Consider the following 26,741-nt stretch of genomic DNA (forward strand, 5'->3'; position numbering starts at 1 on the left):
TCCCCATCTCCAAACTTTGTATCTGAGTTTTTTAAAAACCCACTGTAGAGTTTAATTTACCTTAAAAGCATTATAATAGCTTTCCTGTAAATTTAACCATGTTATTTTTTTTGAGTATAGTTGACACAATATTATAATAGTTTCAGATGTACAACACAGTAATCCCAAATTTATTACATTACAAAATGCTCACCACTGGCAGGGTAGTTACATAACACCCATCTGTCACCATACCAAGTCATTACAGTATTACTGATTCCCCATGCTGTGCCTGCATCCCCGTGATTTACTTATTCTATAACTGAAGTTTGTGCCTTTTGATCCCTTCATCTTCACCCTCCTGGCAACCACCAGTTTGTCCTCTGCATTTATCTGGGTTTTTGTTAGTTTTGTTGTATCCATGTTATTTTTTTAATCAGCAATTTCAAAGTGTATTTCTTCCTCAAAGTATTTCCCTTGCTATTTCATTAACCTTTTTAGGATAAAGATGTAGAGTCTCTGTAAGGTTCTTACTCTCTCATATGAAAATGTTTCTTGAAAAAATAGCTCTCATAGCAACCCCTGTTGGTGCTACAGAATGCAAAGCCCAGGACTTGCTGTAGGAGGGAGGGAACAAATATATGTTTGGATTCTGGATTCACCATTTAATCACCTGTGTGACTTTGGCCAAGTTCCTGAACCTCTCAGGCTGGTCAATTTTTAAAATGCCTGATACAGTACCTGGTACAGAGCAACTGCTCAACTGATGCTAAGTCCTTTTCTGTATATTGGTCAAAATCAATGTAAAGAACCATCCCAAGGTGAATTTAAGGTTTCATCTCAAGATTCAGAGACCCATGCTCCCCCTCTGTGGTCCCTGTGTTATTACTACATAAGAATATATGATCCTTTATAATGATGGCTTGTCAGTGCATAAACATACCTTGTTTTCATTAAAGGCTAGTCATTCACTGGTGTCATTAGGTAATATATCTTTCATTGTACATATAGTTAAGATCAGGCATGTCACAGGGAGCATGTCACTTCCATGGAATTGCCAGATCTTTAAATAAAACAAAGCTTTTAAATGTCCTAGAAACATATCTGTACCTGACTATAGTTCTTTGCATGAATTAGTCTGCTGTGGTAACTTGAGAATCAAATTAACAATAGAACTGAGGAAGAAACATCAGCATGTTTGTATACCCTGAAAACATATTTAACCTTGCGAGCACTATTCTCAAGAATTGCATGCCTGCCTTAGTCTGTCTTAAGAATCTGAGGTGCTGCCTTCATAGAAGTTTTTGTTGTAAACGTAACTATTGCTCTCCACCTGGGAAGGATTATTCCTCAGTGTTTTGAGTACTGGCAATGTCTTACACAGTGGGCATTAAATAATTCAGAATTTCCAAAACCTATGTTGGGTAAATTGGGATAACTTGTTTCGGCATCCTGATCTAAGTAGAGATCTCCCAGTCATCACAAGAACCCAAATGTGGGATATGGGGGGGGGGGGCCTGACCAGTTTAACTTTAGAATAAGCTGCCAATCCTTTTTCCAAAGTCATCGTACCATATTACACACCCATCAGCATTTGTCAATGTCCATCTTTTAATATTTAACCATTCTGATGGGTATACATGGCATCTCATAGTTAATTTGCCTTTCCTTGATGTTGAGTACTTTTTCATGTGCTTTTTGGCATTTATATCTTTTTGGGTTAAGTGTCTGTTCAAGTCTTTCACTTGTTTTAAAATTAGGTTGATTGCTTTTCTCTCACAGTGTCACAGGAATTATATATTATGGATATAAATCCTTTCTTAAATTTATGTATTGTGTATTTTTTCTCAAGAACTGTGACTTACCTCTTCATTTTCTTACTGATGACTTTAATGAGCAGTTTTTAATGCTGATGATGTCCAATGTATCCATTTCTTCATTCACAATTAGTCCTTTTTTCCTACTCCAAATGAGGCCAATTTAATAAAAGTCAGACAAAATACATTTATTTAATAAACAAAATACATTGGTGAGGGGATACAGGTGTGTTTCCATAATAACTTGTTTTAGCATAGGCTGCCTGCTGTGAGTGGCTCATAAGAACCTGGGGTATACAGAGAAAGGCTTTAGATCTTTTCACAAATTTCTTAGGATAGAGTTGTCCAAAAGTGATGACTCAAGCCACGTTGCTGAATTGTTTTTGCAGTTTTCAGAAAATACCCATCTAACCAGTTTCTTTTTACCACGTGCACTGTATGTGTGTGTGTGTGCATATTTGATAAACACACATACACACCAATTCCCCTTTACATAAAATTTCCCCAAAAGTTCAAAACAAAACACAAAACCTGACAGCTAAATACTATGACACCCCAATTAGTAAACACAAAACAGAACGCTTTATAAAAATGAATAAAATATACTATATGTACTCAGCTTCCACATGGTAGTACCCAAGTGAGGAGGCTGCTTGTGATGATGTCTATAGGGAGTTTCTTTTGGTGGACTGTTCCAGTGGAATTGCCATTCTCAATTACTTTGATTTGGTTGTAGATCCATTGATTATTTAGGAGCATGTTGTTAAGCCTCCATGTGTTTGTGAGCCTTTTTGCTTTCTCTGTGCAATTTTTTCCTAGTTTTATGCCTTTGTGGTCTGAGAAGTTGGTTGGTAGAATTTCAGTCTTTTTGAATTTACTGAGGCTCTTTTTGTGGCCTAGTATGTGGTCTATTTTGGAGAATGTTCCATGTGCACTTGAGAAGAATGTGTATCCTGTTGTTTTTGGGTGTAGAGTTCTATAGTAGTCTATTAGGTCCATCTGTTCTAGTGTGTTGTTCAGTGCCTCTGTGTCCTTACTTGTTTTCTGTCTGGTGGATCTGTCCTTTGGAGTGAGTGGTGTGTTGAAGTCTCCTAAAATGAATGCATTGCATTCTATTTCCTCCTTTAATTCTGTTAGTATTTGTTTCACATATGTTGGTGCTCCTGTGTTGGGTGCATAGATGTTTATAATGGTTATATTCTCTTGTTGGACTGAGCCCTTTATCATTATATAATGTCCTTCTTTATCTCTTGTGACTTTCTTTGTGTTGAAGTCTATTTTATCTGATACTAGTACTGCAACACCTGCTTTTTTCTCCTTGTTTGCATGAAATATCTTTCTCCATCCCTTGACTTGGGGTGAGTCTCTTGTAAGCAGCATATAGATGGGTCTTGCTTTTTTATCCATTCTATTACTCTGTGTTTTTGATTGGTACATTCAGTCCATTTACATTTAGGGTGATTATTGAAAGATATGTACTTATTGCCATTGCAGGTTTTAGGTTTTGGTTACCAAAGGTTCAAAGTTAGCTTCTTTACTATCTTACTGTCTAACTTCACTCACTTATTAAGCTATTGTAAACACAGTCTGATGATTCTTTATTTCTCTCCCTTCTTATTCCTCCTCCATTCTTTGTATGTTAGGTGTTTGTGTGTGTGTGTGTGTGTGTGCTCTTTTGTGTTTCCTTTGACTGCTTTTGTGGGTAGTTGATTTTATTTTTTGCCTTTAGTTAGTATTTTATTGGTCTGCTTTCTTTGCTGTGATTTTATTTTTTCTGGTGACATCTGTTTAGCCTTAGTGCTTCCATCTAGAGCAGTCCCTCTAAAATACCCTGTAGAGGTGATTTGTGGGAGGCAAATTCCCTCAACTTTTGCTTGTCTGGGAATTGTTTCATCCCTCCTTCATATTTAAATGATAATCGTGTTGGATACAGGATCCTTCATTCATTCTCTCCTGGCCTGTAAGGTTTCTGTTGAGAAGTCTGATGATAACATGATGGGTTTTCCTTTGTAGGTGACCTTTTTTCTCTCTCTGGCTGCCTTTAAAACTGTCCTTGTCTTTGATCTTTGCCATTTTAATTATTATGTGTCTTGATGTTGTCCTCCTTGGGTCCCTTGTGTTGGTAGTTCTGTGTGCTTCCATGGTCTGAGAGGCTATTTCCTCCCCCAGTTTGGGGAAGTTTTCAGCAATTATTTCTTCAAAGACACTTTCTATCCCTTTTTCTCTCTCTTCTTCTGGTACCCCTATAATGTGGATATTGTTCCATTTTGATTGGTCACACAGTTCTCTAAATATTCTTTCATTCCTGGAGATCCTTTTATCTCTCTCTGTGTCAGCTTCTCTGTGTTCCTGTTCATTGATTTCTATTCCATTAGTGGCCTCTTGCATCTCGTCCATTCCGCTTTTAAGTCCTTCCAGAGATTGTTTTATTTCTGTATTCTCCCTCTTTAGCTCTTGCATATTTCTCTGCAAGTCCATCAGCATGGTTGTGACCTTTATTTTGAATTCTTTCTCAGGAAGATTGGTTAAATCTATCTCCTCAGATTCCCTCTCAGGGGAGGATGTCTGGGTTAGTCTGGTCTGTATCAAATTCTTATGCCTTTTCATGGTGATAGAGGTAGTCATAGGCAGTTGGCATGTGTGTCAGCTGGGAGATCAAATTCCCTTTCCACTTGATCCTGGCCTTCCTTTCCTGGGAGAACGGTGACCCCTAGCGGCTTTTACTGGGCAGCTGAGTGCAGATGGGGTCTCTGATTCTTGCCCCACTACTGTGGAGTAAGCTCCATGCGGTTGCTGTGGGCATGGCCACTTTTAGGCTGCTGCTATGCTCTGGCAGGGCCTTGCTGGAGGGAGAATGGGCAGGAGGCTGTTTATCACTGTGAGGGGCCTCCGAGCTGTGTTGTCACCCAGGGGAGTCGGGGCGCCTGGAGTTCCCCGGGATTCCCAGCTGCTGGGCTGAGTGTGCCGGGACGCCTCCGTCCAGCTGTGAGGCCCCTGTCCCTTTAAGACCTTCAAAAAGCACTCGCTTTTCTTTTGTCCCAGGTGCGCCAACTGCGGGGACCCACTCGCAGGTTTTACTGTTCAGTTTCCCTAGTATCCAGCACACCACGCACTGTGTGTCTGTGCTCTGGTGCGGATGGTTAGGGCTGGGTATGTAGCAGTCCTGGGCTCCCTCTCCCTCCCTGCTCCGACTCCTCTCCCTCCCCGCTCCGACTCCTCTCCTCCCGCCAGGAGCTGGGGTGGGGGGCACTCGGGTCCTGCCGGGCCACGGCTTGTATCTTACCCCCTTCGCAAGGCACTGGGTTCTCGCAGATGTAGATGCAGCCTGGCTGTTTTACTGTATCTTCTGGTCTCTGTTTTAGGAATGGTTGTATTTGTTGTATTTTCAAAAATATGTATGTTTTGGGGAGGAGATTTCCGCTGTCCTACTCACGCCACCATCTTGGCTCCTCCTCGCCATTCTCAATTATTAAGTTACATGTAAGACATGTGTGACCCATTGGATATTTGTAAAGTGACACTGGTGCTTCTGTTCATGCCCTGTTCCATCCATCCTCCGGCAGCTGTCCGCCTCAGAACACGAAGGCTATTGCAAACTCCCATACTGCTACCTCAGGGTACCCCATGCATTGGCTCAGAAGGGTGACCTGCATGGCTGGGGACCCACCTTGCATTGGATGGCCCCAGGCTTGTGGTAGGCCACCTATGGGATGCCCCCTGTGAGGAGCTCCGGGGGAGCTGTGGCTGAATGCCTCAGGGGCAAGGTTAGAAAGGACGTTTCTAAAACCTAGTCCCTCGCTTTCAAAGTTGAAAGCTTTCATCTCTTCTGCTCGACGCTCCAGCAGGCTTCGTATTCTTTCATTGCACTCATTCTGTAATGTCAGTATCTCTTCCTCAATCTGTTGTGGGTTGGTGGGGGGAAGCAAAAAGAAAGCTCATTTATTTTAAAAAATCTATAAACTACAGAAACAATAATTATTCTGGTTTAAAGTGAATCATAAAAATGTCCACTCTGGCTATTCTAAAGGATGTACATTTAAAAATCAAAGAGATGTACTGTAGGAATCATATATAACTTATATTACTAAAATGTGTAAAATCAAGTTCTTAAAGGCAAAGGTAATAATCTCTATTGAAATAATAAATCAAGGCAATTATCATCAATGGCTACCAAATCCATTAGGTAAAAAGACTGAAAAAGAAAATGGTAAGGAGAATGTAGCCTTATTAGATACACCATAAGGTCACTCTAATATAATAAATATGGTATTGGTGTAGGAACCAGTAATTAGTAAAATAGAAATAGAATGAAGTTTGTAAGTTTTTAATGCAGGACAAAAGCACTAATTAATTTAATGGGAAAAACAACACAGGCACAAGTGGCTAACCATCTGGAAGAAAATAAAAATGGAACCTCATCTGATGCCATATTCCAGAAATATCAGAGCATTAAGTGAAAAACAAACAAAAACTATAAAGTTTCCATTAGAAAGTTAGGAGACTCTATGTACTTAGAAATCAGTGGTTGGGTAGCCATCATAATCAGTTTTGGACAACTCAAAGGTCTACAAATATAGCTGACTATAAACAGGTTTTAGTGTGAAAAAATACACAATAAAGTCAATGACAATGGGAAGAAGTTGATGGAGAAATTGTTAATGAATGAGAATATCTGAGCCCACTCATCAAATATGACTTCAAAGGGGGACAACTAGACATTATATATCTTTTGATGTGATACAAAAGAAAGTGTAACAGTAACCCTTATGAAAATTCCTCACAAAAATTTTTAAAAGGGAAAAAAATTTTAAGTAAATATAATCATGCCCCTAGGTCTAATTACCAGTTTACAGGAAATGTAAAGAGGAATGCATTAAATGACACCATGAGGATGGAATCAGCCAAATTCAAATGTGACAATTCCTACAAAGCAAAGGACCCAGTCCACAATAATAAAAAAAAGGGCACAGGAGACTAAACGGCTTAAAAGACAATCAAATGCAATGTCTACACCATGTTTGGGCCCCAATCTAAATAAACCAAGACGACCTTTTTTTAGATACAAAGGGAAATCTAAGTATGGACTGAGTATTAGGTAATCTTAAACATTTATTATAATTTTGTTAGTTAACACCATGGAATTACGACTATGTTGAAGTAAAAGAGTCCTTATTTCCTTATCTGTGTTTGGAGTGAAATGATTCTATGCTGGGATTTGCTTTAAAATATTTCAGATACTCTGTCCCCTATTCTGCTCCCCTAAAAAGCTGCATGTGGAGTTGGGGAACAGATGAAATATAAGCAAGATACTGATAACTGTTGAAGTTGGGTAATGAGTATTTGGGGACTTCATTGTACTAGTTCTTAAGAATTTCACTAATACTTTTTGTGTATGTTTGAAAATTTGCATGATACAAAGTTTTTAAAAAATAGGAAATAAAGAGTATTTGTAAAGAAGTATTAAATTAGGTTTCAAGATACTTGAGGACTTAAGCCAAGTCATTATTCTCTACACAGAAATCTAGCTCAACAAATGTGCTTAATTTTTATGTATCTTTTTTTTTTACTAAGTTATCATTGATATACAATCTTACGAAGCAACATTGTGGTTACAACATTCACCCATATTATCAAGTCCCCTCTTATGTATCATTTTTTAAAGTGCCCTTTTAAAAACACACAATTTAGCATGGAAACACATACAAATAAAAAACTGTCACATAATATGATAAGATGTAATAACAGATTTATAAGGTAAAGCAGAAATATAAAGGGATGGAGTACTTCACTCTATAGGGGAAGAGGAGTAGGGCAAAGAAGTCTTGTCAGAGAAGGTGACAGAAACTGGATTTGGAAGGAAAAGCACAAGTTTACAAGACAAGGGAAGGGAAAGATATTTTCAGCAGAAGGAACATGGGCAAAGGCATGCAAAATGATAAAATGTGTGTGGGGAATTACAAATAGGCCAGAATGGACTTTGGTAGGATGAGTTTGAAAATTATTAAACTCTAAGTACTAAAGTGTTACAAAGGTTTAGAGAGGGCACTTCCTAATGAAGGTTGAAAGAACCTAGATTAGACACAATGCTTCTTCCAAGGGAAAGATATCAAATTGTTAACTGGTGATTCCTGAGTGGTGAGATTAAGGACATTTTAATTTCTATTTGTTTCTCTATAATTGCCAAGTTTAAAAAAAAATATGTATTTGTAAAATAACTTTTCCACTCTTTTAATATCTACATATAAAATACCCAATTCATATAGAATGAAATTTATATATCTGTAAGGATTCAAATAACTTCAAATTTTTCTTTTAAATCTTTTCTATTTTAAAATTTCAAAAGTCCATTTATTAAGAACATTTAATTCAAAGGACCTAATAAAGGATAGGTTTGTACTGAGTATTTAACTAATTTGAATGCCCTGTATATTATTTGAAGGAAACTCATGATAAAAATATTAAACACATTAATGCTTATCCACTTTTACCCAGAAAGCACAGCTTCAATTTTGTTTGCTGAATTAGTTTTGTCATTTAAGAAACTCAGAATATTTTTCAATAAAAATTAAAACTAAGATTTGTGATAGGTTATATTAACCCCCATTTCTTTGAAAATATCTTATTACTGTAAATAAGAAAGGTGGTTTCACTGGATATAAGACTTCTGAGACTTCTCTCCTAACCTATCTTCTCTGAAATCAAATGTGTGAGTATTTTCAGTTCAGAAGGTCCTGAAAGACATTCCAATTGTCAATTCTTATATAAAAACTACCAACCATCTTGTTGATATTAAGTGAAATATTCAGGAAAAATTAAAGGAAATGTTAAGAAAAAGAAAAGCTCATTTATACTTTGGAAATACTGCCACTTGTTATGCATGTATGAAATGCACATAGTTATGTTGTCATTTTGCTGAAATTTTAATGTAAATGAAGCATAAGGAAAGTTGCAGTAAGACCTCATATGTGAGCCTCAACTGAGGCATCCTCTGTTGGTGTCTCGACCTGGAGGACAATTCTTGGTTCATTTGGAGGCTGAAAGCAATCTTCAAACAGAATTATTATTCATCTAGAAACAACTAACGTTCTCTCTGGTTCCACCTCTATTTTCAGATGACTGTTTCTTATCTGTACAACCAGTAGGCACAAAGTACAGAAAATACGGATGTTACGATGTTTTCAGATCATACCATGGGTATATCACTGCCTTGGTAGTTGCCAACTGACTGACCCCAAACTGCTTTATAGTCATGCACTTCACTTGAAATATAAACACGGGCCCTAAAAATCAAGTAGCAGCTCAAAGCACTGTAGATTTATTCCACTGTTTCTTTTATTATTTTTAATACTAAATAACCTTATGCATGTCTATTATCAAACACAAACCACAACCAATCTACCATATTAATATAGCCATTATAAGTATTAGCTCAACTCACTTTAAGTGTGATTTGTTTTTATTTTATTCAACACCTCATAAGCATTTTTCCACATTAATACTATCTTTATAGCCATTATTTAAATGGTTGAGTAAGATTTTATTAAGTGGCTTGGTCATAAGCACTTAATTATTTTAGATGGTTAGGTGTTTTAAACCATTATAAACTATGCCATAATTAACATATTTATGCATATTGCTTTTCCTGTATTCAGGATTTCTTTTCTCTAAATTCTCTAAATTCTTTGCTTAACATTTTCAAAGATCAATATATACTTCCAAAATGCATTAACAATGTATGAGAGTGCCACTGCACTTCTGGCAATGGTATCAGCCCTATGCCAACATTTTACCTGGTTTTGTAGAACATAAAGGCCTTAGTTCATATATTGAAATAAGACTACACCTAAGATACTAATTAGCACTCTTTAACTCGGAGCCACTAGGTGGAGCTAAAAATACAAATAAAACAGTACCAATATTTCTCTCATAACACTGTTACTGAAATACTATAGGTTTCTCTTTTAGTGATAATTTTGAAGCATAAGAGATGGAACTTTAGATTAAATTTTAAATATGCAAGTTGAAATCAGGCAGATTTATGAATTCTGTACATGGGACAACTACATTTTTCTAAAAATTTATATGTGTTTCTGTCTTCCCATCTTGAATGAGAAACAATTGAGATAATTTTTAGAGGCAAGTAACTCTTAAAGGAGCCAGTACTAAAGACAGCTGTGCCAGAGAAATAGCAACACCTTATTTAGGTGGAGTTTTTAAGAACATATTTTTTTTTAATAGAAATGAGGTATTCTATTTTTATCACAAGAACTGTAGAAAGTAGAGGAAAATCTATGGGCCAATTAATGGTCCAGAAGCAATGACAATTTTTAATAGACAAAACCATTAGGCACGTGTTAACTTACAATGGACCTAAGACCATGCCAGCTGCTGGGAACTTATGGCTCAGGAATTCTGGAACATAGCATTCAATCCTGGATACAAGTGATATTCTACTACTACTCAGAAAAATGCCTTTCCTCTCTTTCTTTCTCAAAAGCTTCTACCCATTGTTCTTTCTCCAACACACACACACACACACACATACAGCCTCAGTACCTTAAAGGACACAAGTGAATTTAGGGATTCTTGTTCTAATATATATGCCAAAGAATAAGTAAAATAAATAAAGCTACATCTAGAAATAATATTTTCAGCCTGACTCTTCATCTGTGTAAAACTGGTTTTACCTTCTCTTTTATAGTATAGTAATGCATCAATCTGTACAGTTTCAGACCAGGGATGAATGAATAAAGTATATTCCTGATCCCTTTTCCTTGTCTCTCTCAAGCAATTACTAACGTTTTTTCCTTCACTATCCAAGTTTCTCTCCAAGTTCTTTAGGTACAACTAGGTACACAAAAGAAGTGAGGAAGACGGAGCCAGAGCTATCCTTTTACAATTCAACTGTCTTCACATAACTCCATATCATTCCTCTAGCAATTACTACTTAGGTATATTCCTTTAATATATCACACTCGTTAATTTTAAGGTTCATTACTGAATCAGTAATTTTAAAGAAAAAGAAGACACTACCAAAACTAGAATTAAGGAAATATGGTATTGTGAAAACAATCTAATGTCACCTCTGTCATCACGAAAATATATTTATGAAATGATTTTGATGAAAGCAAATACTGGCACAATTACTTTTTTCTATTACATATACCTGTTGTTTTAAGAGTGCCTTGCGGAGGGAGACCCTCTGCTCAAGCCCCCGAAGCTCTTGAGCGTGTTGTGCCTCAGCCTGCATTTTGATCTTGCTCTGAAGTTCAGTCAACAGCTCCAGTTCCTGCTGCAGCTGCATTTTCAAAGCCTGGCACTCTGCCTCCTGTGCTTCATCCAAATGCGGCTGAAAGAGAGAAAGAAAACAGATATATCCTCCTGTGAGCTATCTTTTCATGACCTATGGAAAGGAGGAGGTGTAAGTTAAGACAGACTACTCTTCTATAGGGCACAACTGTTCTCTTTTACATCTTGGAGTAAACATCTCTGGAAGAGGAAAACACAGCAACCAATGACGGCATTATAAGAATAAAGCTATCATAAGCTATTTGGATGATGCCTAAATGATCATTATTTTTTAAAGAAAAACATAAAATCTGATTGATATAAGACTGTGAATCTCTTCTCTCCAATGGAAATAACTACAGAACAGGGACAAGCATGCTACAGCTTATGGGCCAAATCTGAACAGCTACCTGATGTTTTGTTTTTGTTTTTCAATAGTCCACTAATTAGGGATGGTTTTTTACATTCTGAAATGGTCACATTTTAAATGGCTATGTAAATACCCACGTAATAACCTCAGTTTTTCCTCCTAAAATATTTACTATCTGGCCCATTAAGAAAAAGTCTGCAAACTTACATAGCAAATATTTTGTACCTGCACTCAAATGTGACCATCTGGATTCCTGATAAAGTACTACTTTTTGAACACTGCTTAACAAAGTTGCTTCTCCAATCTTGATACACAGTTGGTATGTGTACTAAACCTCTGCAAGGCACCAGCAGAGAGCCTATGTGGAACCTCATGTCCAAATGTATCAAAGAGAATTACATATACATCATGTATATTTCCAAGCAATGCTGAGAACAAGAAGAATATGGACCACCATCACTATTTCCCAAGGTGCAGCAGAGTTTTCATTTCCAACTTAATATTTCAATTCTTGGGATTTTATTCAGGTGGTGGAAGGAAAGGGGCACTAAATTTGTTTTGCCTACGTAAAATAAACTTACAGCTTGAGTGGAGAGCATATCATTAATGTTGTGGTCATACCGCTCAGTTAAGATGGCTAAGTTTTGGGTCTGCTTCTCCTTAGGGTTTACTCTTTAGCACCATGAGCAAAAACCTGAAAGTCAGCTAACTAATCTTTCAAAGGTCAAAGAAAAGTTATGAGGCAAGGGAAGGAACAACCCTTCTTGTGGTAATGTAACAGACATGAACTACATAAACATTTTTGAGATAAAATAATTTGAGTTCAGAAACAGAATAACTGGCTTTAAATCACAGGTTAATTACTCTATGAACTCAAGTTTCAACAAAACTTAGTAAGATGAGATATATTTTATAAGGTATACCCATCAAGCCTACAAGTAACAACACTCATTTGCTACACAAAGGCAGAACCTATAGTTGACATTATTTACCTCAATATATACACTGCCAGATATTGAATGGTTGATTGAGTGTGCAAATGCATGTATGACCAAACACTCTTGTTAAGGAACTAGTTCAAACTCTTTGCTCCAATGCTACAAAATCAAATATATACCCTTTTCTGCATTTTACACCAATTGACGTACTAAGTCATAGTCATGTGCCTTTATTCTGTGAAGGGTCAAGAAGTGTCTAGCTAGACAGACAAACTCTTGGTTTAGTTATGCTTAGCACTGCTCTTAAATACTGCCCTTGGTTAATAAAATTCCTCCAAGTTGGCCAGAAATGGAACAATGAAATTTAGAATTTTCTGACTTTGTGTAACAGCCTCCATTCTTTAAAAAACTTTTAAATATTCAAATATATTGCCAAGAAAACTATAGTCACTCCATATCACTAGCTAATGACAAAAAGGAATGCTCTGAAAAATTTTTTCAACAAGATTAATACTTATACCAAGAACAAACTATATTCCTCAATGTTTCACTCAAGTGAAAGCAGGATAAACATGTTGGAGTTGTTTCTTAATCACTCAATACTGACAAAACGTCACCTAATGGCAGATAAACAATAGGTGTTTACCCAAGTTATTCCTCAGAAATGGTGCCCCAATGTCTACAAATACTGTCAGCTTACCTAAGTGTGCAAACTGAAGTCCTCCTATCCCCCTCAAAGTCTTGGAGAAAGTTGGAATAGTTGCAACTATTGAAGTTGAACTATTACTTAGTAAATACAAATTTACCTAAAAAAGTTGCAACTATTACATAAATGAAATGACCTGATGTTAAAATAAAGTCTGTTTTCTCCCAGAAGGGACTAGGGTTACCAAAGGGAAGGAAGGGGTTGGGGAGCGTGGGTGGGGAGGGAGGGAGAAGGGGACTAAGGGGCACTATTATTAGCACTCAATATAGTGGGGTCACGGGGAACGCAGCAAAGCACGGAGAAGACAGTAATGACTATAGTGTCTTACTACGCTGATGGACAGTAACTGCAGCGGGTTGGGGGGGACTTGATAGTATGAGTGAATGTTGAAACCACAATGTTGCTCATGTGAAACCTTCTTAAGATTGTTTATCAGTGATACCTTAATTTTTAAAAAAAGTCTGTTTTGTTCAAATTGTGCAACTAGATAGATATATACAACTAGGAGGAACATGGTGATTTTCTTTCCCACTAAAGTAACAGAACAATTTCTTTTACAGAAAATCTTGAGCTTATGTATCATGAGAAGGACGCTTTCTATCTGAAGTCTGCCTATGACTGTGAGACATTATTTTTCCCCTTGATTTTTTAACAGTATCTGTGAAAATCAGACTAGTGTCTACAAGCTTTCAAACTGAGAAGGCTGCCACAACAGGGAACAAAAAGGAAGGGCTAAACAGCAAACAACTAACCTCTCCCAAGCCCCAGGGAAATGAAGTCATGTCAGAGTTATGGTCTGACCAAAGACACTAAACAAGCTTTCAGTTTGGTTTACTTCTGGGTGCTGCTCACTTTAAAACTGTAATTCATTTTATAGACATGCTTTAAATATCTTTTGGTGGGAAACCCTACTATGTAACCACTACAAAGACAAAATAAATCTGGAAAATCATTATGAATTCGGATTGTGATAAGCATTAACTAATGACGGTTATGAGGGTAGTCAACGTACGAGCCACTCTGTAAACGATGTTCATTAGCTGTTTTGAACATACAGTAAAGTATAAAATTTTACTTAGATTCACAAGGAAAGGGTGAATCTTAGCTTTGCTTCTGTGTTTTGTTCAGGACAACTTGTATGAATGGAGTTGAATAGGAATCAGAGATACCACTAGGTGTGGTTTAGCTTCTGGTTTGGACACAGATTACTTCTGTGAGTGAATTTCACTTCACTTCAGGAGAGTTATTCAGGTAAGTGTTGTAACCTGATAGTTTTATAGTTAAATTGCCAAAGAGTTTGAAAAAGGGGATAAAGAAGATAGTGTGGAACCGGGGCCTTATTGGATGTAAATACAAGTTTACAATGTGCAGACATACATGTACAGATTAACTGAGGTACTACTGTGGGTGACAACATATATAGTGGGTCATTTTGGGTTTTTGTTTATTAAGATTCATGTGATTATACTTCACATATTCATTACAAGTTATAAAACTAGACAATTCCTTGGAATTGTTAACTCTGGCTGATTTTGGTAGAGGGGGCTGGACCAGGTGGCCTAAAGAACAAGGAGAGGGAAACCTTTAACTTTATAATAAATACACTTTGGCATCTTTTGAATTTTGTATCATATAAATAAATTTCTCTATCAAAGCAAATACAAAATTTAAAGTCCTTTGATATTATATATCACCAACACTTGTCTTTCCTTATTTGTCTACAAGAGAGCATATAATACCTTGCTTCACTCTGATGTACTAATTAAAACAATACACTCCAACTACACATGCCGTGGTCTTACCTATGTTGCCAAACACAGAAAGAATGGGAGTAACAGTGTGATAATTCCACTATTCCTCTAAAGATGAGTATTGACAATGAAGGGAGACGGGGTAAAAAGGCATTTTTCATTCACTGGTTTCTGTACTAATTAAGAACTTACTGCCTCTTTTGGATACAAATCACATTCAGAGGAAATAAGATTCCAAAAATATAAAACTTGGAACAACAGAGAGAAGCCAGCAGGTTAGTATGTTGATATGTAGATTGTAGTATCAACATTGGACATTCAGATACACTTAAAATGAGAATCTTGAATCTTATTTATGATACTTTCCACAGTTAAGAAGTTCTGGCCATTTTTTGGTACTCTGCTAAGAAATACACAAGCAGAAGCCTCTAGCCATAGACCCTCTACACCAACACTAACCAAACATGCTGAAAATGAAAAGAAAAAAAAGCTTATTCAATTTCTTTATGACAGACATCTGGCTTAGACTTTCACTGTTTACATGATGCCTTTTATCTGTTCTCCTTTGTCAAGAAGCTTAGGCTAAAGGTACCTTCAGACTCTTAGGCTGCTGTCGAACCTGCATGACATGCTTCCGCCTTAGTTCTCGCTCTCTCCGTTTATTACGCTCCAGCTGGTCAGTGAGCTCGGCTTGATGCTGCAGTCTCATCAACTCACAGCGCATCTTCTGCACTGTGTTGAGGTGGCGGAACTCCAGTTCTTGGGTGGATTCATGCTGTCGCAGTAGCATTGCATGCTCTAAATCCTTTTGAGCCTTTCTTTTATTTAATTCCTAATCCATAAAAAAAGACAAAGGTGTAATTTGCTGATGTACAATGCCAGGAGAAAAAAAATCCTAAGAAACAGAATAACCAGGATATATAGATGTAATCCTCTGATTTAATAATGGCTGCACAGTGAATATTAGACTTTTATTACTAGAACTGTAGAAAATGGGCACTTAGTAGTACAACTGCCTTATCTGTTCATTTACTATTTATACTACTTTTAGCAATAAGCTTAAGATATATCAAATCTGTCCTTTCTACTCTGTTTCCGTCATTTATGTTTCCTAATTTTGTATTGAACAGGACTTCTAAGTCATCCTTTGAATTTCTTCAGAGTATACATTCAATTCTATTACATGCAGCATACCCAGTATAGTGCAGTGGTTAAGAACACAAGACTCTAGGGCTAGGCTGCCTGCTTTCTAAATCCTGGCTCTGCTACTGACAAGCAGTGAGTCCTTAGGTTAATTACTTAAACTCTCTGTGCTTCCATTTCATTACTTCTCAAATGGAGACCATAACATAGCTGTTTCATAAAATTAACGTGAGGGTGAAATGAGTTCATAAGTGGAAAGCTGTCAGAATACCTACCTCATGATCAATAAATGTTACTACAATTTTTTTCAGTTTAGAAGATCAAATGTACAACACATACACACATACACTCACACACTCTCTCCCTCTCTTTTTATGTAGAAGGAAGTCAGACGTGCCCCCTTTGCCTCTGCTTTGCCTTCTCCAGGGGCCAACATTTGGTGCATAGGTTTCCCAACCTTCCCCATGCTTATCGTGACACAACTATTACACAAGAACATACAGTTTTAAAATTGAATAACAATATATATTATAGGCATTAATATGCTTCCTTTACCTAAAAATATAATGGACAAATACAGATTTTAAAAAATTTTTATAGGAAGCTTGTGCTTTCTGATGCCATAGTTTTTCTGTTTTTGTTTTATGACAAATTTTCAATAAACATCTACACATGATACACCACATAATTATGTTACTATTTCTTTAGGATAGAATTGTAGAAGCAGATTCAATGGGTAGAAGATACATGCAAATTAAATTGTTAAAGCTGATGAATTATGCTCCAAAATGGCAGTGTCAATTTATTTTCTTACCAACATTGACCACTTTCCCATGCCACTAACTAGGACTTACCAATTTTTTAGACCAATCTTATCTAATTGATGCAATTGTTTTCATTTGAATTTCTTTAATTATTAGTGAATTTGAATAATTATGTTATACTTGAAGTTTATTTTAAGCCACTCTTGGAAATAAATTGATCCATGCTCATAGGTATACCTGATAATGAGAACCGTTGTTTTCATTGGCGTAAGTTTCTACATATTCCCAATGAATAATTTCATGATTATAAAACTATGTTAAATGGTAGTATATACCTTCATGGCACCCATTTCGGAACCCATAAGTTATCTAATTAATTTTCTCATATTTAAAAACTAACAGTTCTTTGATTCATGGAATATATATTTACTTAATACATATTTATTGAATACCTATTATGGGCCAGCCACTAGCTACAAGGCCTGGATATACCTAGCCACTGGATATAAAAGCCCTGAACAGAACCTGGGACTTCATCTAATTTCCATTCTACTTGGGGAGAGAGAGATCCCCATAAAAAGTGTGTGCACGTACGTGTGTGTGTGTGTGTGTGTGTGTGTGTGTGTGTGGTGTGTGAGAGAGAGAGAGAGGAGTGCAAGAATATTTAAAGAAGGGAGGATGATTTGGAGATCAGAATTGAGGAGATATGAAGTGAGGGAGAAGGTGAACTGTGTGGGTTGGGTTTCCAGGGAAGAAGGACTTAGGCAAAGGCAAGCAGAGGTGCTCTAAGGCCCTGAGGGTGGGATGTGACTGACATATTTTCAGGAAGATTCTGATTTCACGCCATTTACACATACCTCCCTGACAAGGTCCTGCTCCAAGTTATGGCACCCAAGTAACAACTTTCTTTTCAAGCGACGGCATTGCAGCTCTAGGTACCGTCTCTGATGCTGAAGAAGATTGGTCTTTTCCTCTTCTTGGAAATGCTGTATGTTCTCTTTCTGCTTTGAAAGCCATTCCTCTTTTTCTTTTCTTGGGGTGCTCTTGTTTTCATTCAGCTCCTGGCAAGATAAAAAACAACTGAGTTCAAAATACATAAAAATTAACTACATGAATATACTATTTGGTAGCTGGTAATCTTCAGTAAAAGTACTTAATTTGTGCCCTCTCTTATGGGCAGGCAGGGCAATGACCTTAAAGGAAGTAGGTACTATTTTTCTGTTTCTGGAGTTATCCATGAAGTAGGACAAGAAAAGAGAAAACATACACTAGAAAACATGCATATTTTTAAGCTTTGCACAGCTATACTTAGGATGACTCGTAGCTTTGAAAGCATGCAATGATTGGTGAATGAAGTAAAACATCTTTCTTTAAAGTCCTCCCCAAAAGGGGAAGAAGACAGTGCTTTCATGTAAAAATCACACATGAGTTAAAATTAAGGTTAAAATATAGTTATGTCTCACTTCTTGGTTTCAACAATAGAAATACTAAGTTTTTGGCAAAGTTAAGGATGGGTTCAGTATAAAAGACCGGAAATTAAATGGAAAATCAACAAAACCAAAGGAAAATAGAGACCTTTTAGAATAGATTTAATATTCAGCACTATAACCACTGAACAAGGCAAGACTATCATCTCACAAACTACCAAAAAAAATGTATTTATACTGGACAAGATGAGAATATTGACAATACATTCAATGATGCAAACCTGAGGATGCTAATTAATACTAGTATATTTCAACCTAAAATGCATCAACCTTGCAGAGAATATAAATCAGCCATCTTTCCTAGGTCTAAGATGATTTTTAGAGACTGTTAACCTATGGTTCTTCATCTGTTGTTCAAGAAAGAAACCAATTATTCATTACTTTCATTGATAAGATATTCAAACACATAAAAATAAAAAACACATAAGTTTGTAGTTCTCAACTCGAGGATGTCAATGAGAAGACAGGGATAATACAGGCATATACAGAATCACTTGGCTATGTTTTTCAAAATCTTTTGCCAAGGAAATTTCCCACCCACAAAGACTATAGTATGTCCCTTCCTCTATACTGATAATAATCATTCTAAATGAACACACACACACACACACAGACATACACAGACACAAAACTACCTTCTAAAAGAAAATGAACTTATTAGACTATGAATTATATGCTTAAAGGATTATCTAAAACAACATATTCATTTATAAAACTAAAACCTGATTTCACTAGGAAACAATAGAACTGCATTTTGTTGGATATTTATTTAGAGTTGGGAATCCTATTTACAATCTTTTCAAATCCCATGTTCTAGTATTGAGTTTAGCTTTTAGATTACAGTAATGGGAATACATAGCAGGTTATATTCTTTAAAGTTGGAAAAATCTTATCAATGAACCTCACTCGGCAGGGCATATATAGCAAGGCTTTGTGCCACCAACGTCCTTAATAAGACTTATATGTCTAATTATAGGTCAAATTCCTACACACAAAAAAGCAATATACCAAAGAGATTATGGTTATTTTATCAAGAGTAATTTATCTGTGTGCTAATAATTAATTACATGGACTAAAAATTTCAGTCCATCAGTCTGTAAAAGAGGGTGTAAACTGGGGAAGTCTTGGTGGGTGGGGAATTTCCTTGGCAAAAGATTTTGAAAAACATAGTCAAATGATTCTTTGTGTATATGCCTGTATTCTCTCTGTCTTCTCATTGACATCCTTCAGTTGAGAACTACCAGTTTATGTGCTTTTTATATTTATGTGTTTGAATATCTTATCCACAAAAGCAATAAAGAATTGGTTTCTTTCTTGAATAACAGGTGAAGAATCATAAGGTCAATAGTCTCCGAAAAATCATCTTATACCTACAAAAGATGGCTGATTTATATTCTCTGCAATATAATAAATATGCTATAGTTGACACATACCATTTTCCTGTCCTGATCACTATCCTGAATAATAATCCCCTTTCAGAAACTGCCTTAGGACAACATGGCTTTCCTCACAGTTAGACTAGATGTGCGATAAAAATAGGTTCAAGAAAGCAGCACATAAAGGGCAAACACACATGAAATCCTGTAGCCATAAAGACATAATTAGCATGCTTTCCTATGAAAGAAAATGGGATGAGAAGAAATGCCTCTTATCCTTCTTCTGTGTTAAAATCAGAATAAGAACAAATTATTGTAATCTAAGCCCAAAGTAAGAAGGTATGATTTACTTTTAAAGGAAGAGATGTATGGCTCTTTTTCACAGATAAAATATTTTTATTTCTAGTGACTCAATGACTTAAGAAGTGCTTAGGAAAGCTACTAAATAATGGCTTTATAAAATAATTCACATTTTCAAGAGATCACTTTTTAGATCCCACTCAACTGAGGATCTCAGCCATTGAAAAGTAATAGGTTATAATCAATGTCCTCACTTAAACTGATATATTGTTAGTGGCCACAAACAAAAGAAAAATTTATCTTAATGGTTCTATGAGTAGATCAATATTGGATATAACCAGTAAGCAGGTAAGTGGCCTGAAAATTTTTATAAAGTAAATACCTCCTTAAGCTGTTCCTTTCGAAGTTTGTATTCTCTCTTCTGGGTCTTCAAAAGGCTATTCAGTTCTTTCTTCTGCTCAGCCTGAATACGTTGCTGAAATTTTTCCACCTCGTTGGACATCACTTTAGCCTATAGGAAAATTTTTAAATGGATCAAATTAGCTAAGTAGATAAGCTTCAAAGCAGCAGTTTAATACACATTAGCAAGGATATTTCCTCCCACCTAAGAATATAAAATCAGTATAATCATTACCAAAACAAGAATATCCAATAAATTATTAACAAGTATTACTCAGCATCCTTATGATTTGAATTTCAGAGAACCACTAAAATGGAACTCATCTTTAAAATGCTGATCTTTTACAGGGTCAGTGTTTTCACCTTTTTTCCCCATTTAAGTGGAGTATGCTGCCCGACACCCCCCACTAATAAAACAAAACAAATGCAATGAAGTTATGACCTTTTATCTAGCTTGACTTGTGTATTAAACAATGTAATACGTTCATCTTCAAATTAAACCCTGACTTTTAATTTGTATTTTAAATAATATGAAAATGTTAAATATTAAATACCTGTATATTATTATTTTATTTCTGATGATACATGCAATAGTTGACCCTTAAACAACGTGGGGATTAGGGGTGCTGACTCCCAACAGAGTAAAAAAATCCTCCTATAACTTTTCATTCCCCAAAAACTTAACTACTAAAAGCGTACTGCTGACTGGCGCCTTACTAACAACGTGAACAGATATTCACACATATTCTGTATGTTGTATAAATTCTATACTGTATTCTGACAATAAAGTTAGAAAAAAGAAAATGATCTTTTAAACTGTCTCCCAAAACCTTTTCCAAGACCTTTATTGAAAAAAGAATGTGTATAAATGGACCTGTGCAGTTCAAACCTATATTATTCGAGGGTGAACTATACATATCCATTGTAGAACATTTAGGAAATACAGAAAAACACAAAGAAGAAAAATCTTGCATGATTTTACCACCCAGAGATAACCAATATAAACATTTTGGTGCATACCCTTCCTAATTTTTTCTAGGCATGTATAGATATTGATATAAATATATAAAACAAATCTAAAATCATGTTGTACATCCTGTTTCATGAATTCCTTTCCTAAAAATGTTAGTATCTACCTGTTTACAAAGTATTCAAGAAAGTACAACACCAAACAGGATTCTAAATATTTCTACATTCTTTCACCAAATTATTTCAAAATCAAATATTCATTTACACCAGAATTCTCTGTTCCTGTGAGAGAGTGATTCTTCTTTTTTTTGCAGGGAAGGGTGAACAGGGTAGCTATAAATGCCCCAGGGCAGACTAGCCAGACATATTTGAAGATATGGTGTAAATTTATTGAGAAGTTTACATTTTACTTGACAACTGTGATTATCAAAATAAATTGAAACTAATGGGACACCAAGGAAATTAGAAACCAGTTTCCACAAAAGACTCCTAAAAAATGCACCTTTATCATACAGTAGAATGATACTTATTTGTAGTAAATAAATGGGCTAAATCTGAATCTGAAACCCTCTTAATTCCTCTTAATTTAACATTCTCTGTATATTACAGTACTCTTCTTCTGATATAAAAATGCTACTATAAATTTAAGGTTTCCAAAAAGTACATAGAGAATGATGAATGTTTTTTTGACACCTAAATCACCTACTAACTGATTTATCAAACTTCTCAGATAACCAAAGTATCCAAGGCCTAGAACAGAATACTTAATGACTTCTTTTTTCATTAAGGTATCATTGATATACACTCTTATGACTGTTTCACATGAAAAATAATGTGGTTACTACATTCACCCACATGTATCATCGAGTTCCCCCCATACCCCATTGCAGTCACTGCCCATCGGTGTTGTAAGATGCCACATCACTACATGTCTTTTCTGTGCTACACTGTCTTCCCCGTGATCCCCCCCCACACCATGTGTACTGATCGTAATAGCCCTCAATGCCCCTCTCCCTCCCTCCTCAACCGCTCTCCTGCTCTCCTCCCCTTTGGTAACTGCTAGTTCCTTCTTGGAGTTTGTGAGTGTGCTGCTTTGTTCCTTCAGTTTTGCTTCATTGTTATACTCCACAAATAAGAGAAATCATTTGGTACTTGTCTTTCTCTCCCTAACTTATTTCACTGAGTGTAATACCGTCTAGCTACATCCATGTTGCTGCAAATGGTAGGATTTGTTTCTTTCTTATGGCTGAATAGTATTCCATTGTGCATATGTACCACTTCTTCTTTATCCATCCATCTACTGATGGACACTTAGGTTGCTTCCATATCTTGGCTGTAGTAAAGAGTGCTGTGATAAACATAGGGGTGCATACGTCTTCTTGAATCTGACTTTTTTCCTCTGGGTAAATTCCTAGGAGTGGACTTCACGGGTCAAATGGAATTTCTATTTTTAGTTTCTGAGGAACCTCCATATTGCTATCCACAATGGTTGAACTAGTTTACATTCCCACTGGCAGTGTAGGAGCGATCCCCTTCCTCTGCATTCTAGCCACCATTTGTTGTTCCTAGTCTTTTTGATGTTGACCATTCTAAATGGTATGAGGTGATATCTCACTGTGCTTTCAATTTGCATTTCCCTGATAATTAGTGATATGGAACATCTTTTCAAGTGCCTCTTGGCCATCTGAATTTCTTCTTTGGAGAAGCGTCTGTTCATATCCTGTGACCATTTTTTAATTGGGTTATTTGCTTTTTGGGTGTTGAGGCATGTGAATGCTTTACATATTTTGGATGTTAGTCACTTGTTGGATATGTTGTTTACAAATATATTCTCCCATACTGTAGGATGCCTTTTTGTTCTACTGATGGTGTCTTTTGCTGTACAGAAGCTTGATGTAGTCCCACTTGTTCATTTTTGCTTTTGTTTCCCTTGCCCAAGGAGATGCATCCAGGAAAAAGTTGCTCATGTTTATATTCAAGAGATTTTACATATGTTGTCTTCTAAGAGTTTTATGGTTTCATGACTTACATTCAGTTCTTTGATCCATTTTGAATTTACTTTTGTGTATGGGGTTAGACAATAATCCAGTTTCATTCTCTTGCATGTAGCTGTCCAGTTTTGCCAACACCAGTTATTGAAGATGCTGTCATTTCCCCATTCTATGTCCATGGCTCCATTATAGTATATTAATTAACCACATTTGCTTGGGTTTATATCTGGGATCCCTAGCCTGTTCTATTGGCCTTTGGGTCTTTCCTTGTGCCAGTACCAAACTGCCTTTGCAGTAGAGGTTGAAGTTGGGGAGCATAATCCGCCCCCTGCTTTATTCTTCCTTCTCATGATTGCTTTGGCTATTTGGGGTCTTCTGTGGTTCCATATGAATTTTAGAACTATTTGATCTTGTTCACTGAAAAATGCTGTTGGCATTTTGATAGGGATTGCACTGAATCGGTAGATTGCTTCAGGCAGGATGGCCATTTTGACAATATTAATTCTTCCTATCCATGAGCAAGGGATGTTATTTCCATTTATTAGTATCTTCTTTTTCTTAAATGTCTTGTAGTATTCAGTGTATAGGTCTTTCACTTCCTTCGTTAGGTTTATCCCTAGGCATTTTATTCTTTTTCATGCAGTTGGGAATGGAATTGTTTTCCTGATTTCTCTTTCTGCTAGTTCATCATTAGTGTATAGGAATGCAAGAGATTTCTGTGTATTAATTTTGTATCCTGCCACTTTGCCGAATTCAGTTCTTAGTACTAGTAGTTTAGGGGTGGATTCTTTAAGATTTTTTATGTATAATATCATGTCATCTGCAAACAGTGACAGTTTAACTTCTTCTTTACCAATCTGAATGCCTTTTATTTCTTTGTGTTGTCTGATTGCTGTGGCTAGGACCACTAGTACTATGTTGAATAAAAGTGGAAAGAGTGGGCATCCTTCTCTTGTTCCCGACTTAGAGGAAAAGCTTTCGGCTTCTCACTGTTAAGTATGATGTTGGCTCTGGGTTTGTCATATGTGGCCTTTACTATGTTGAGGTACTTGCCCTCTATACTCATTTTGTTGATATTTTTTACCATGAATGGATGTTGAATTTTGTCAAGTGCTTTTTCTGCTTCTATGGAGATGATCATGTGCTTTTTGTCCTTATTTTATTTAATGTGGTGGATGATGCTGATGGATTTTCAAATGTTGTACCATCCTTTCATCCCTGGAATAAATTGTACTTGATCATGATAGACGATCTGTTTGATATATTTTTTACTATGATTTTTTTTGAGTGTTTTTGCGTCTATGTTCACCAGAGATACTGGTCTATAATTTTCTTTTTTTGTGGTGTATTTGCCTAATTTTGAAATTAGAGTGATGCTGGCCTCATAGAATGAGGGTGGAAGTATTCCCTCCTTGTCTACTTTTTGGAAAGCTTTAAGGAGGATGGGTATTAGGTCTTCACTAAATGTCTGATAAAATTCAGCAGTGAAGCCATCTGGTCCAAGAGTTTTATTTTTAGGTAGATTTTTATTACCAATTCAGTTTTGCTGCAGCTAATTGATCTGTTCAGATTTTCTGTTCCTTTCTGGGTCTGCCAAGGAAGGTTGTACTTTTCTTGAAAGTTGTTCATTCCTTCTGGGTTATCAAGTTACTCAGCATACAATTCTTCACCGTATTAATTCCTTGTATTTCTGTAGTGCCCATAGTGATTTTTCCTTTCTCATTTCTAGACACTCTTTTTCTTGATAAGTCTGGCTAGGGGTTTTTCTATTTTGCTTATTTTCTCAAAGAACCGGCTCCTGCTTTCATTGATTCTATTGTTTTATTCTTCTCGATTTTATTTCAGCCTGCTCCAATCTTTATTAAGTCCCTCTTCTACTGACTTTGGGCCTCATTTGTTTTGCTTTTTCTAGTTTTGTTAATTGTGAGTTTAGACTGTTCATATCGGATTTTTCTTCTTTCCTGAGGCAGGCCTGTATTGCAATATACTTCCCTCTTAGCACAGCCCTAGCTGCATCCCACAGATTTTGCATTGCTTGATCTATTTTTATTTGGTCATTGATCCATTGATTATTTAGGAGCATGTTGTTAAGCCTCCATGGGTTTGTGGGTCTTTTCGTTTTCTTTAAGTAACTTATTTCTAGTTTCATACCTTTGTGGTCTGAGAAGATGGTTGGTTCAATTTCAATATTTTTGTATTTACTGATGTTCTTTTTTGTAGTTTAGTATATAATCTATTCTTGAAAACGTTCCATGTGCACCTGAGGAGAATGTGTATCCTGCGGCTTTTGGGTGGAGCACTCTGTAGATATCTGTTAGGTCCATCTGTTCTAATGTGTTGCTCAGTGCCTCTGTTTCCTTACTTATTTTCTGTCTGGTTGATCTGTACTTTGGAGTGAGTGGTGTGTTGAAGTCTCCTAAAATGAATGCATTGCATTCTATTTCCTCTTTTAATTCCATTAGTATTTGTTTCACATATGTAGGTGCTCCTGTGTTGGGTGCATAGATATTTATAATGGTTATCTCCTCTTGTTGGACTGACCCCTTTATCATTATGTAATGTCCTCCATTGCTGTTGTGGCTTTCTTTGTTTTGAAGTCTACTTTGTCTGATACAAGTACTGTAACTCCTGCTTTTTTCTCCCTATTGTTTTCATGAAATATCTTTTTCCATCCCTTCACTTTTAGTCTGTGTATGTCTTTGGGTTTGAGGTGAGTCTCTTTTAAGTGGCATATAGATGGGTCTTGCTTTTTTATCCATTCTATTGCCCTGTGTCTTTTGATTGGTGCATTCAGTCCATTTACATTTAGGGTGATTATCAATAGGTATGTACTTATTGCCATTGCAGGCTTTAGATTTGTGGTTACCAAAGGTTCAAGGGAAACTTCCTTACTATCTAAGAGTCTAAACTCACTTAGTGTGCTATTACAAACACAATCTAAAGATTCTTTTTTTTTTCTCCTCCTTTTTCTTCCTCCTCCATTGTTTGTATATTAAGTATTATATTCTGTACTCTTTGTCTATCCCTTAAGCTACTTTGGGATAGTTTAGTTAATTTTGCATTTGCTTAGTAATTAATTGTTCTGCTTTCTTTAATGTGGTTTTATTACCTCTGGTGACAGCTATTTAGCCTTAGGAACACTTCCATCTATAGCAGCCCATCCAAGATACACTGCAGAGACAGTTTGTGGGAGGTAAATACTCTCAGCTTTTGCTTATCTGGAAATTGTTTGATTCCTCCTTCAATGTTAAATGATAATCTTGCCAGGTAGAGTATTCTTGCTTCTGCTTCACTGCATTAAATATATCCTGCCACTCCTTTCTGGCCTGTAAGTTTTCTGCTGAGAAGTCTGATGATAGCCTGATGGGTTTTCCTCTGTATGTGATCTTTTCTCTCTCTCTGGCTTCTTTTAATATTTTGTCCTTATCCTTGATCTTTGCCATTTTAACTATTATATGTTTTG

The 26,741-nt window shown here is 36.3% G+C and overlaps 1 protein-coding gene and 1 long non-coding RNA gene across 25 annotated transcripts in view; one reads left to right on the forward strand and one right to left on the reverse strand.

Moving 5' to 3' along the window:
- Positions 1–26,741, forward strand: part of LOC140847856 (uncharacterized) — a 112,804-nt gene that overhangs the window by 24,133 nt on the left and 61,930 nt on the right. For 6 of the 24 annotated variants that reach the window (XR_012128091.1, XR_012128092.1, XR_012128082.1 and 3 more), the window contains one exon: positions 14,227–14,349. The exons of 14 other annotated variants lie outside the window; for them this stretch is intronic. This is a non-coding gene — a long non-coding RNA (uncharacterized lncRNA). Of the gene's footprint in view, positions 1–13,658; positions 13,719–13,753; positions 14,206–14,226; positions 14,350–26,741 lie in introns of those variants that run through there. 4 more of the 24 variants (XR_012128084.1, XR_012128088.1, XR_012128094.1 and 1 more) reach the window with 3 other exon arrangements.
- LOC140847855 (serine/threonine-protein kinase TAO1-like) overlaps positions 1,119–26,741 on the reverse strand; it is a 97,412-nt gene continuing 71,789 nt past the window's right edge. Inside the window, exons 14-18 of the mRNA XM_073229310.1 lie at positions 20,302–20,430; positions 17,614–17,817; positions 15,442–15,681; positions 10,963–11,145; positions 1,119–5,695 (exon numbers count right to left, since the gene is read on the reverse strand). Of these exons, the coding sequence (XP_073085411.1) occupies positions 5,369–5,695; positions 10,963–11,145; positions 15,442–15,681; positions 17,614–17,817; positions 20,302–20,430 (1,083 nt within the window). The 3' untranslated portion in view covers positions 1,119–5,368. The remainder of the gene's footprint in view (positions 5,696–10,962; positions 11,146–15,441; positions 15,682–17,613; positions 17,818–20,301; positions 20,431–26,741) is intronic.

This window comes from Manis javanica, chromosome 2 (genome assembly GCF_040802235.1).
Source record: "Manis javanica isolate MJ-LG chromosome 2, MJ_LKY, whole genome shotgun sequence".
Lineage (NCBI taxonomy): Eukaryota > Metazoa > Chordata > Mammalia > Pholidota > Manidae > Manis > Manis javanica.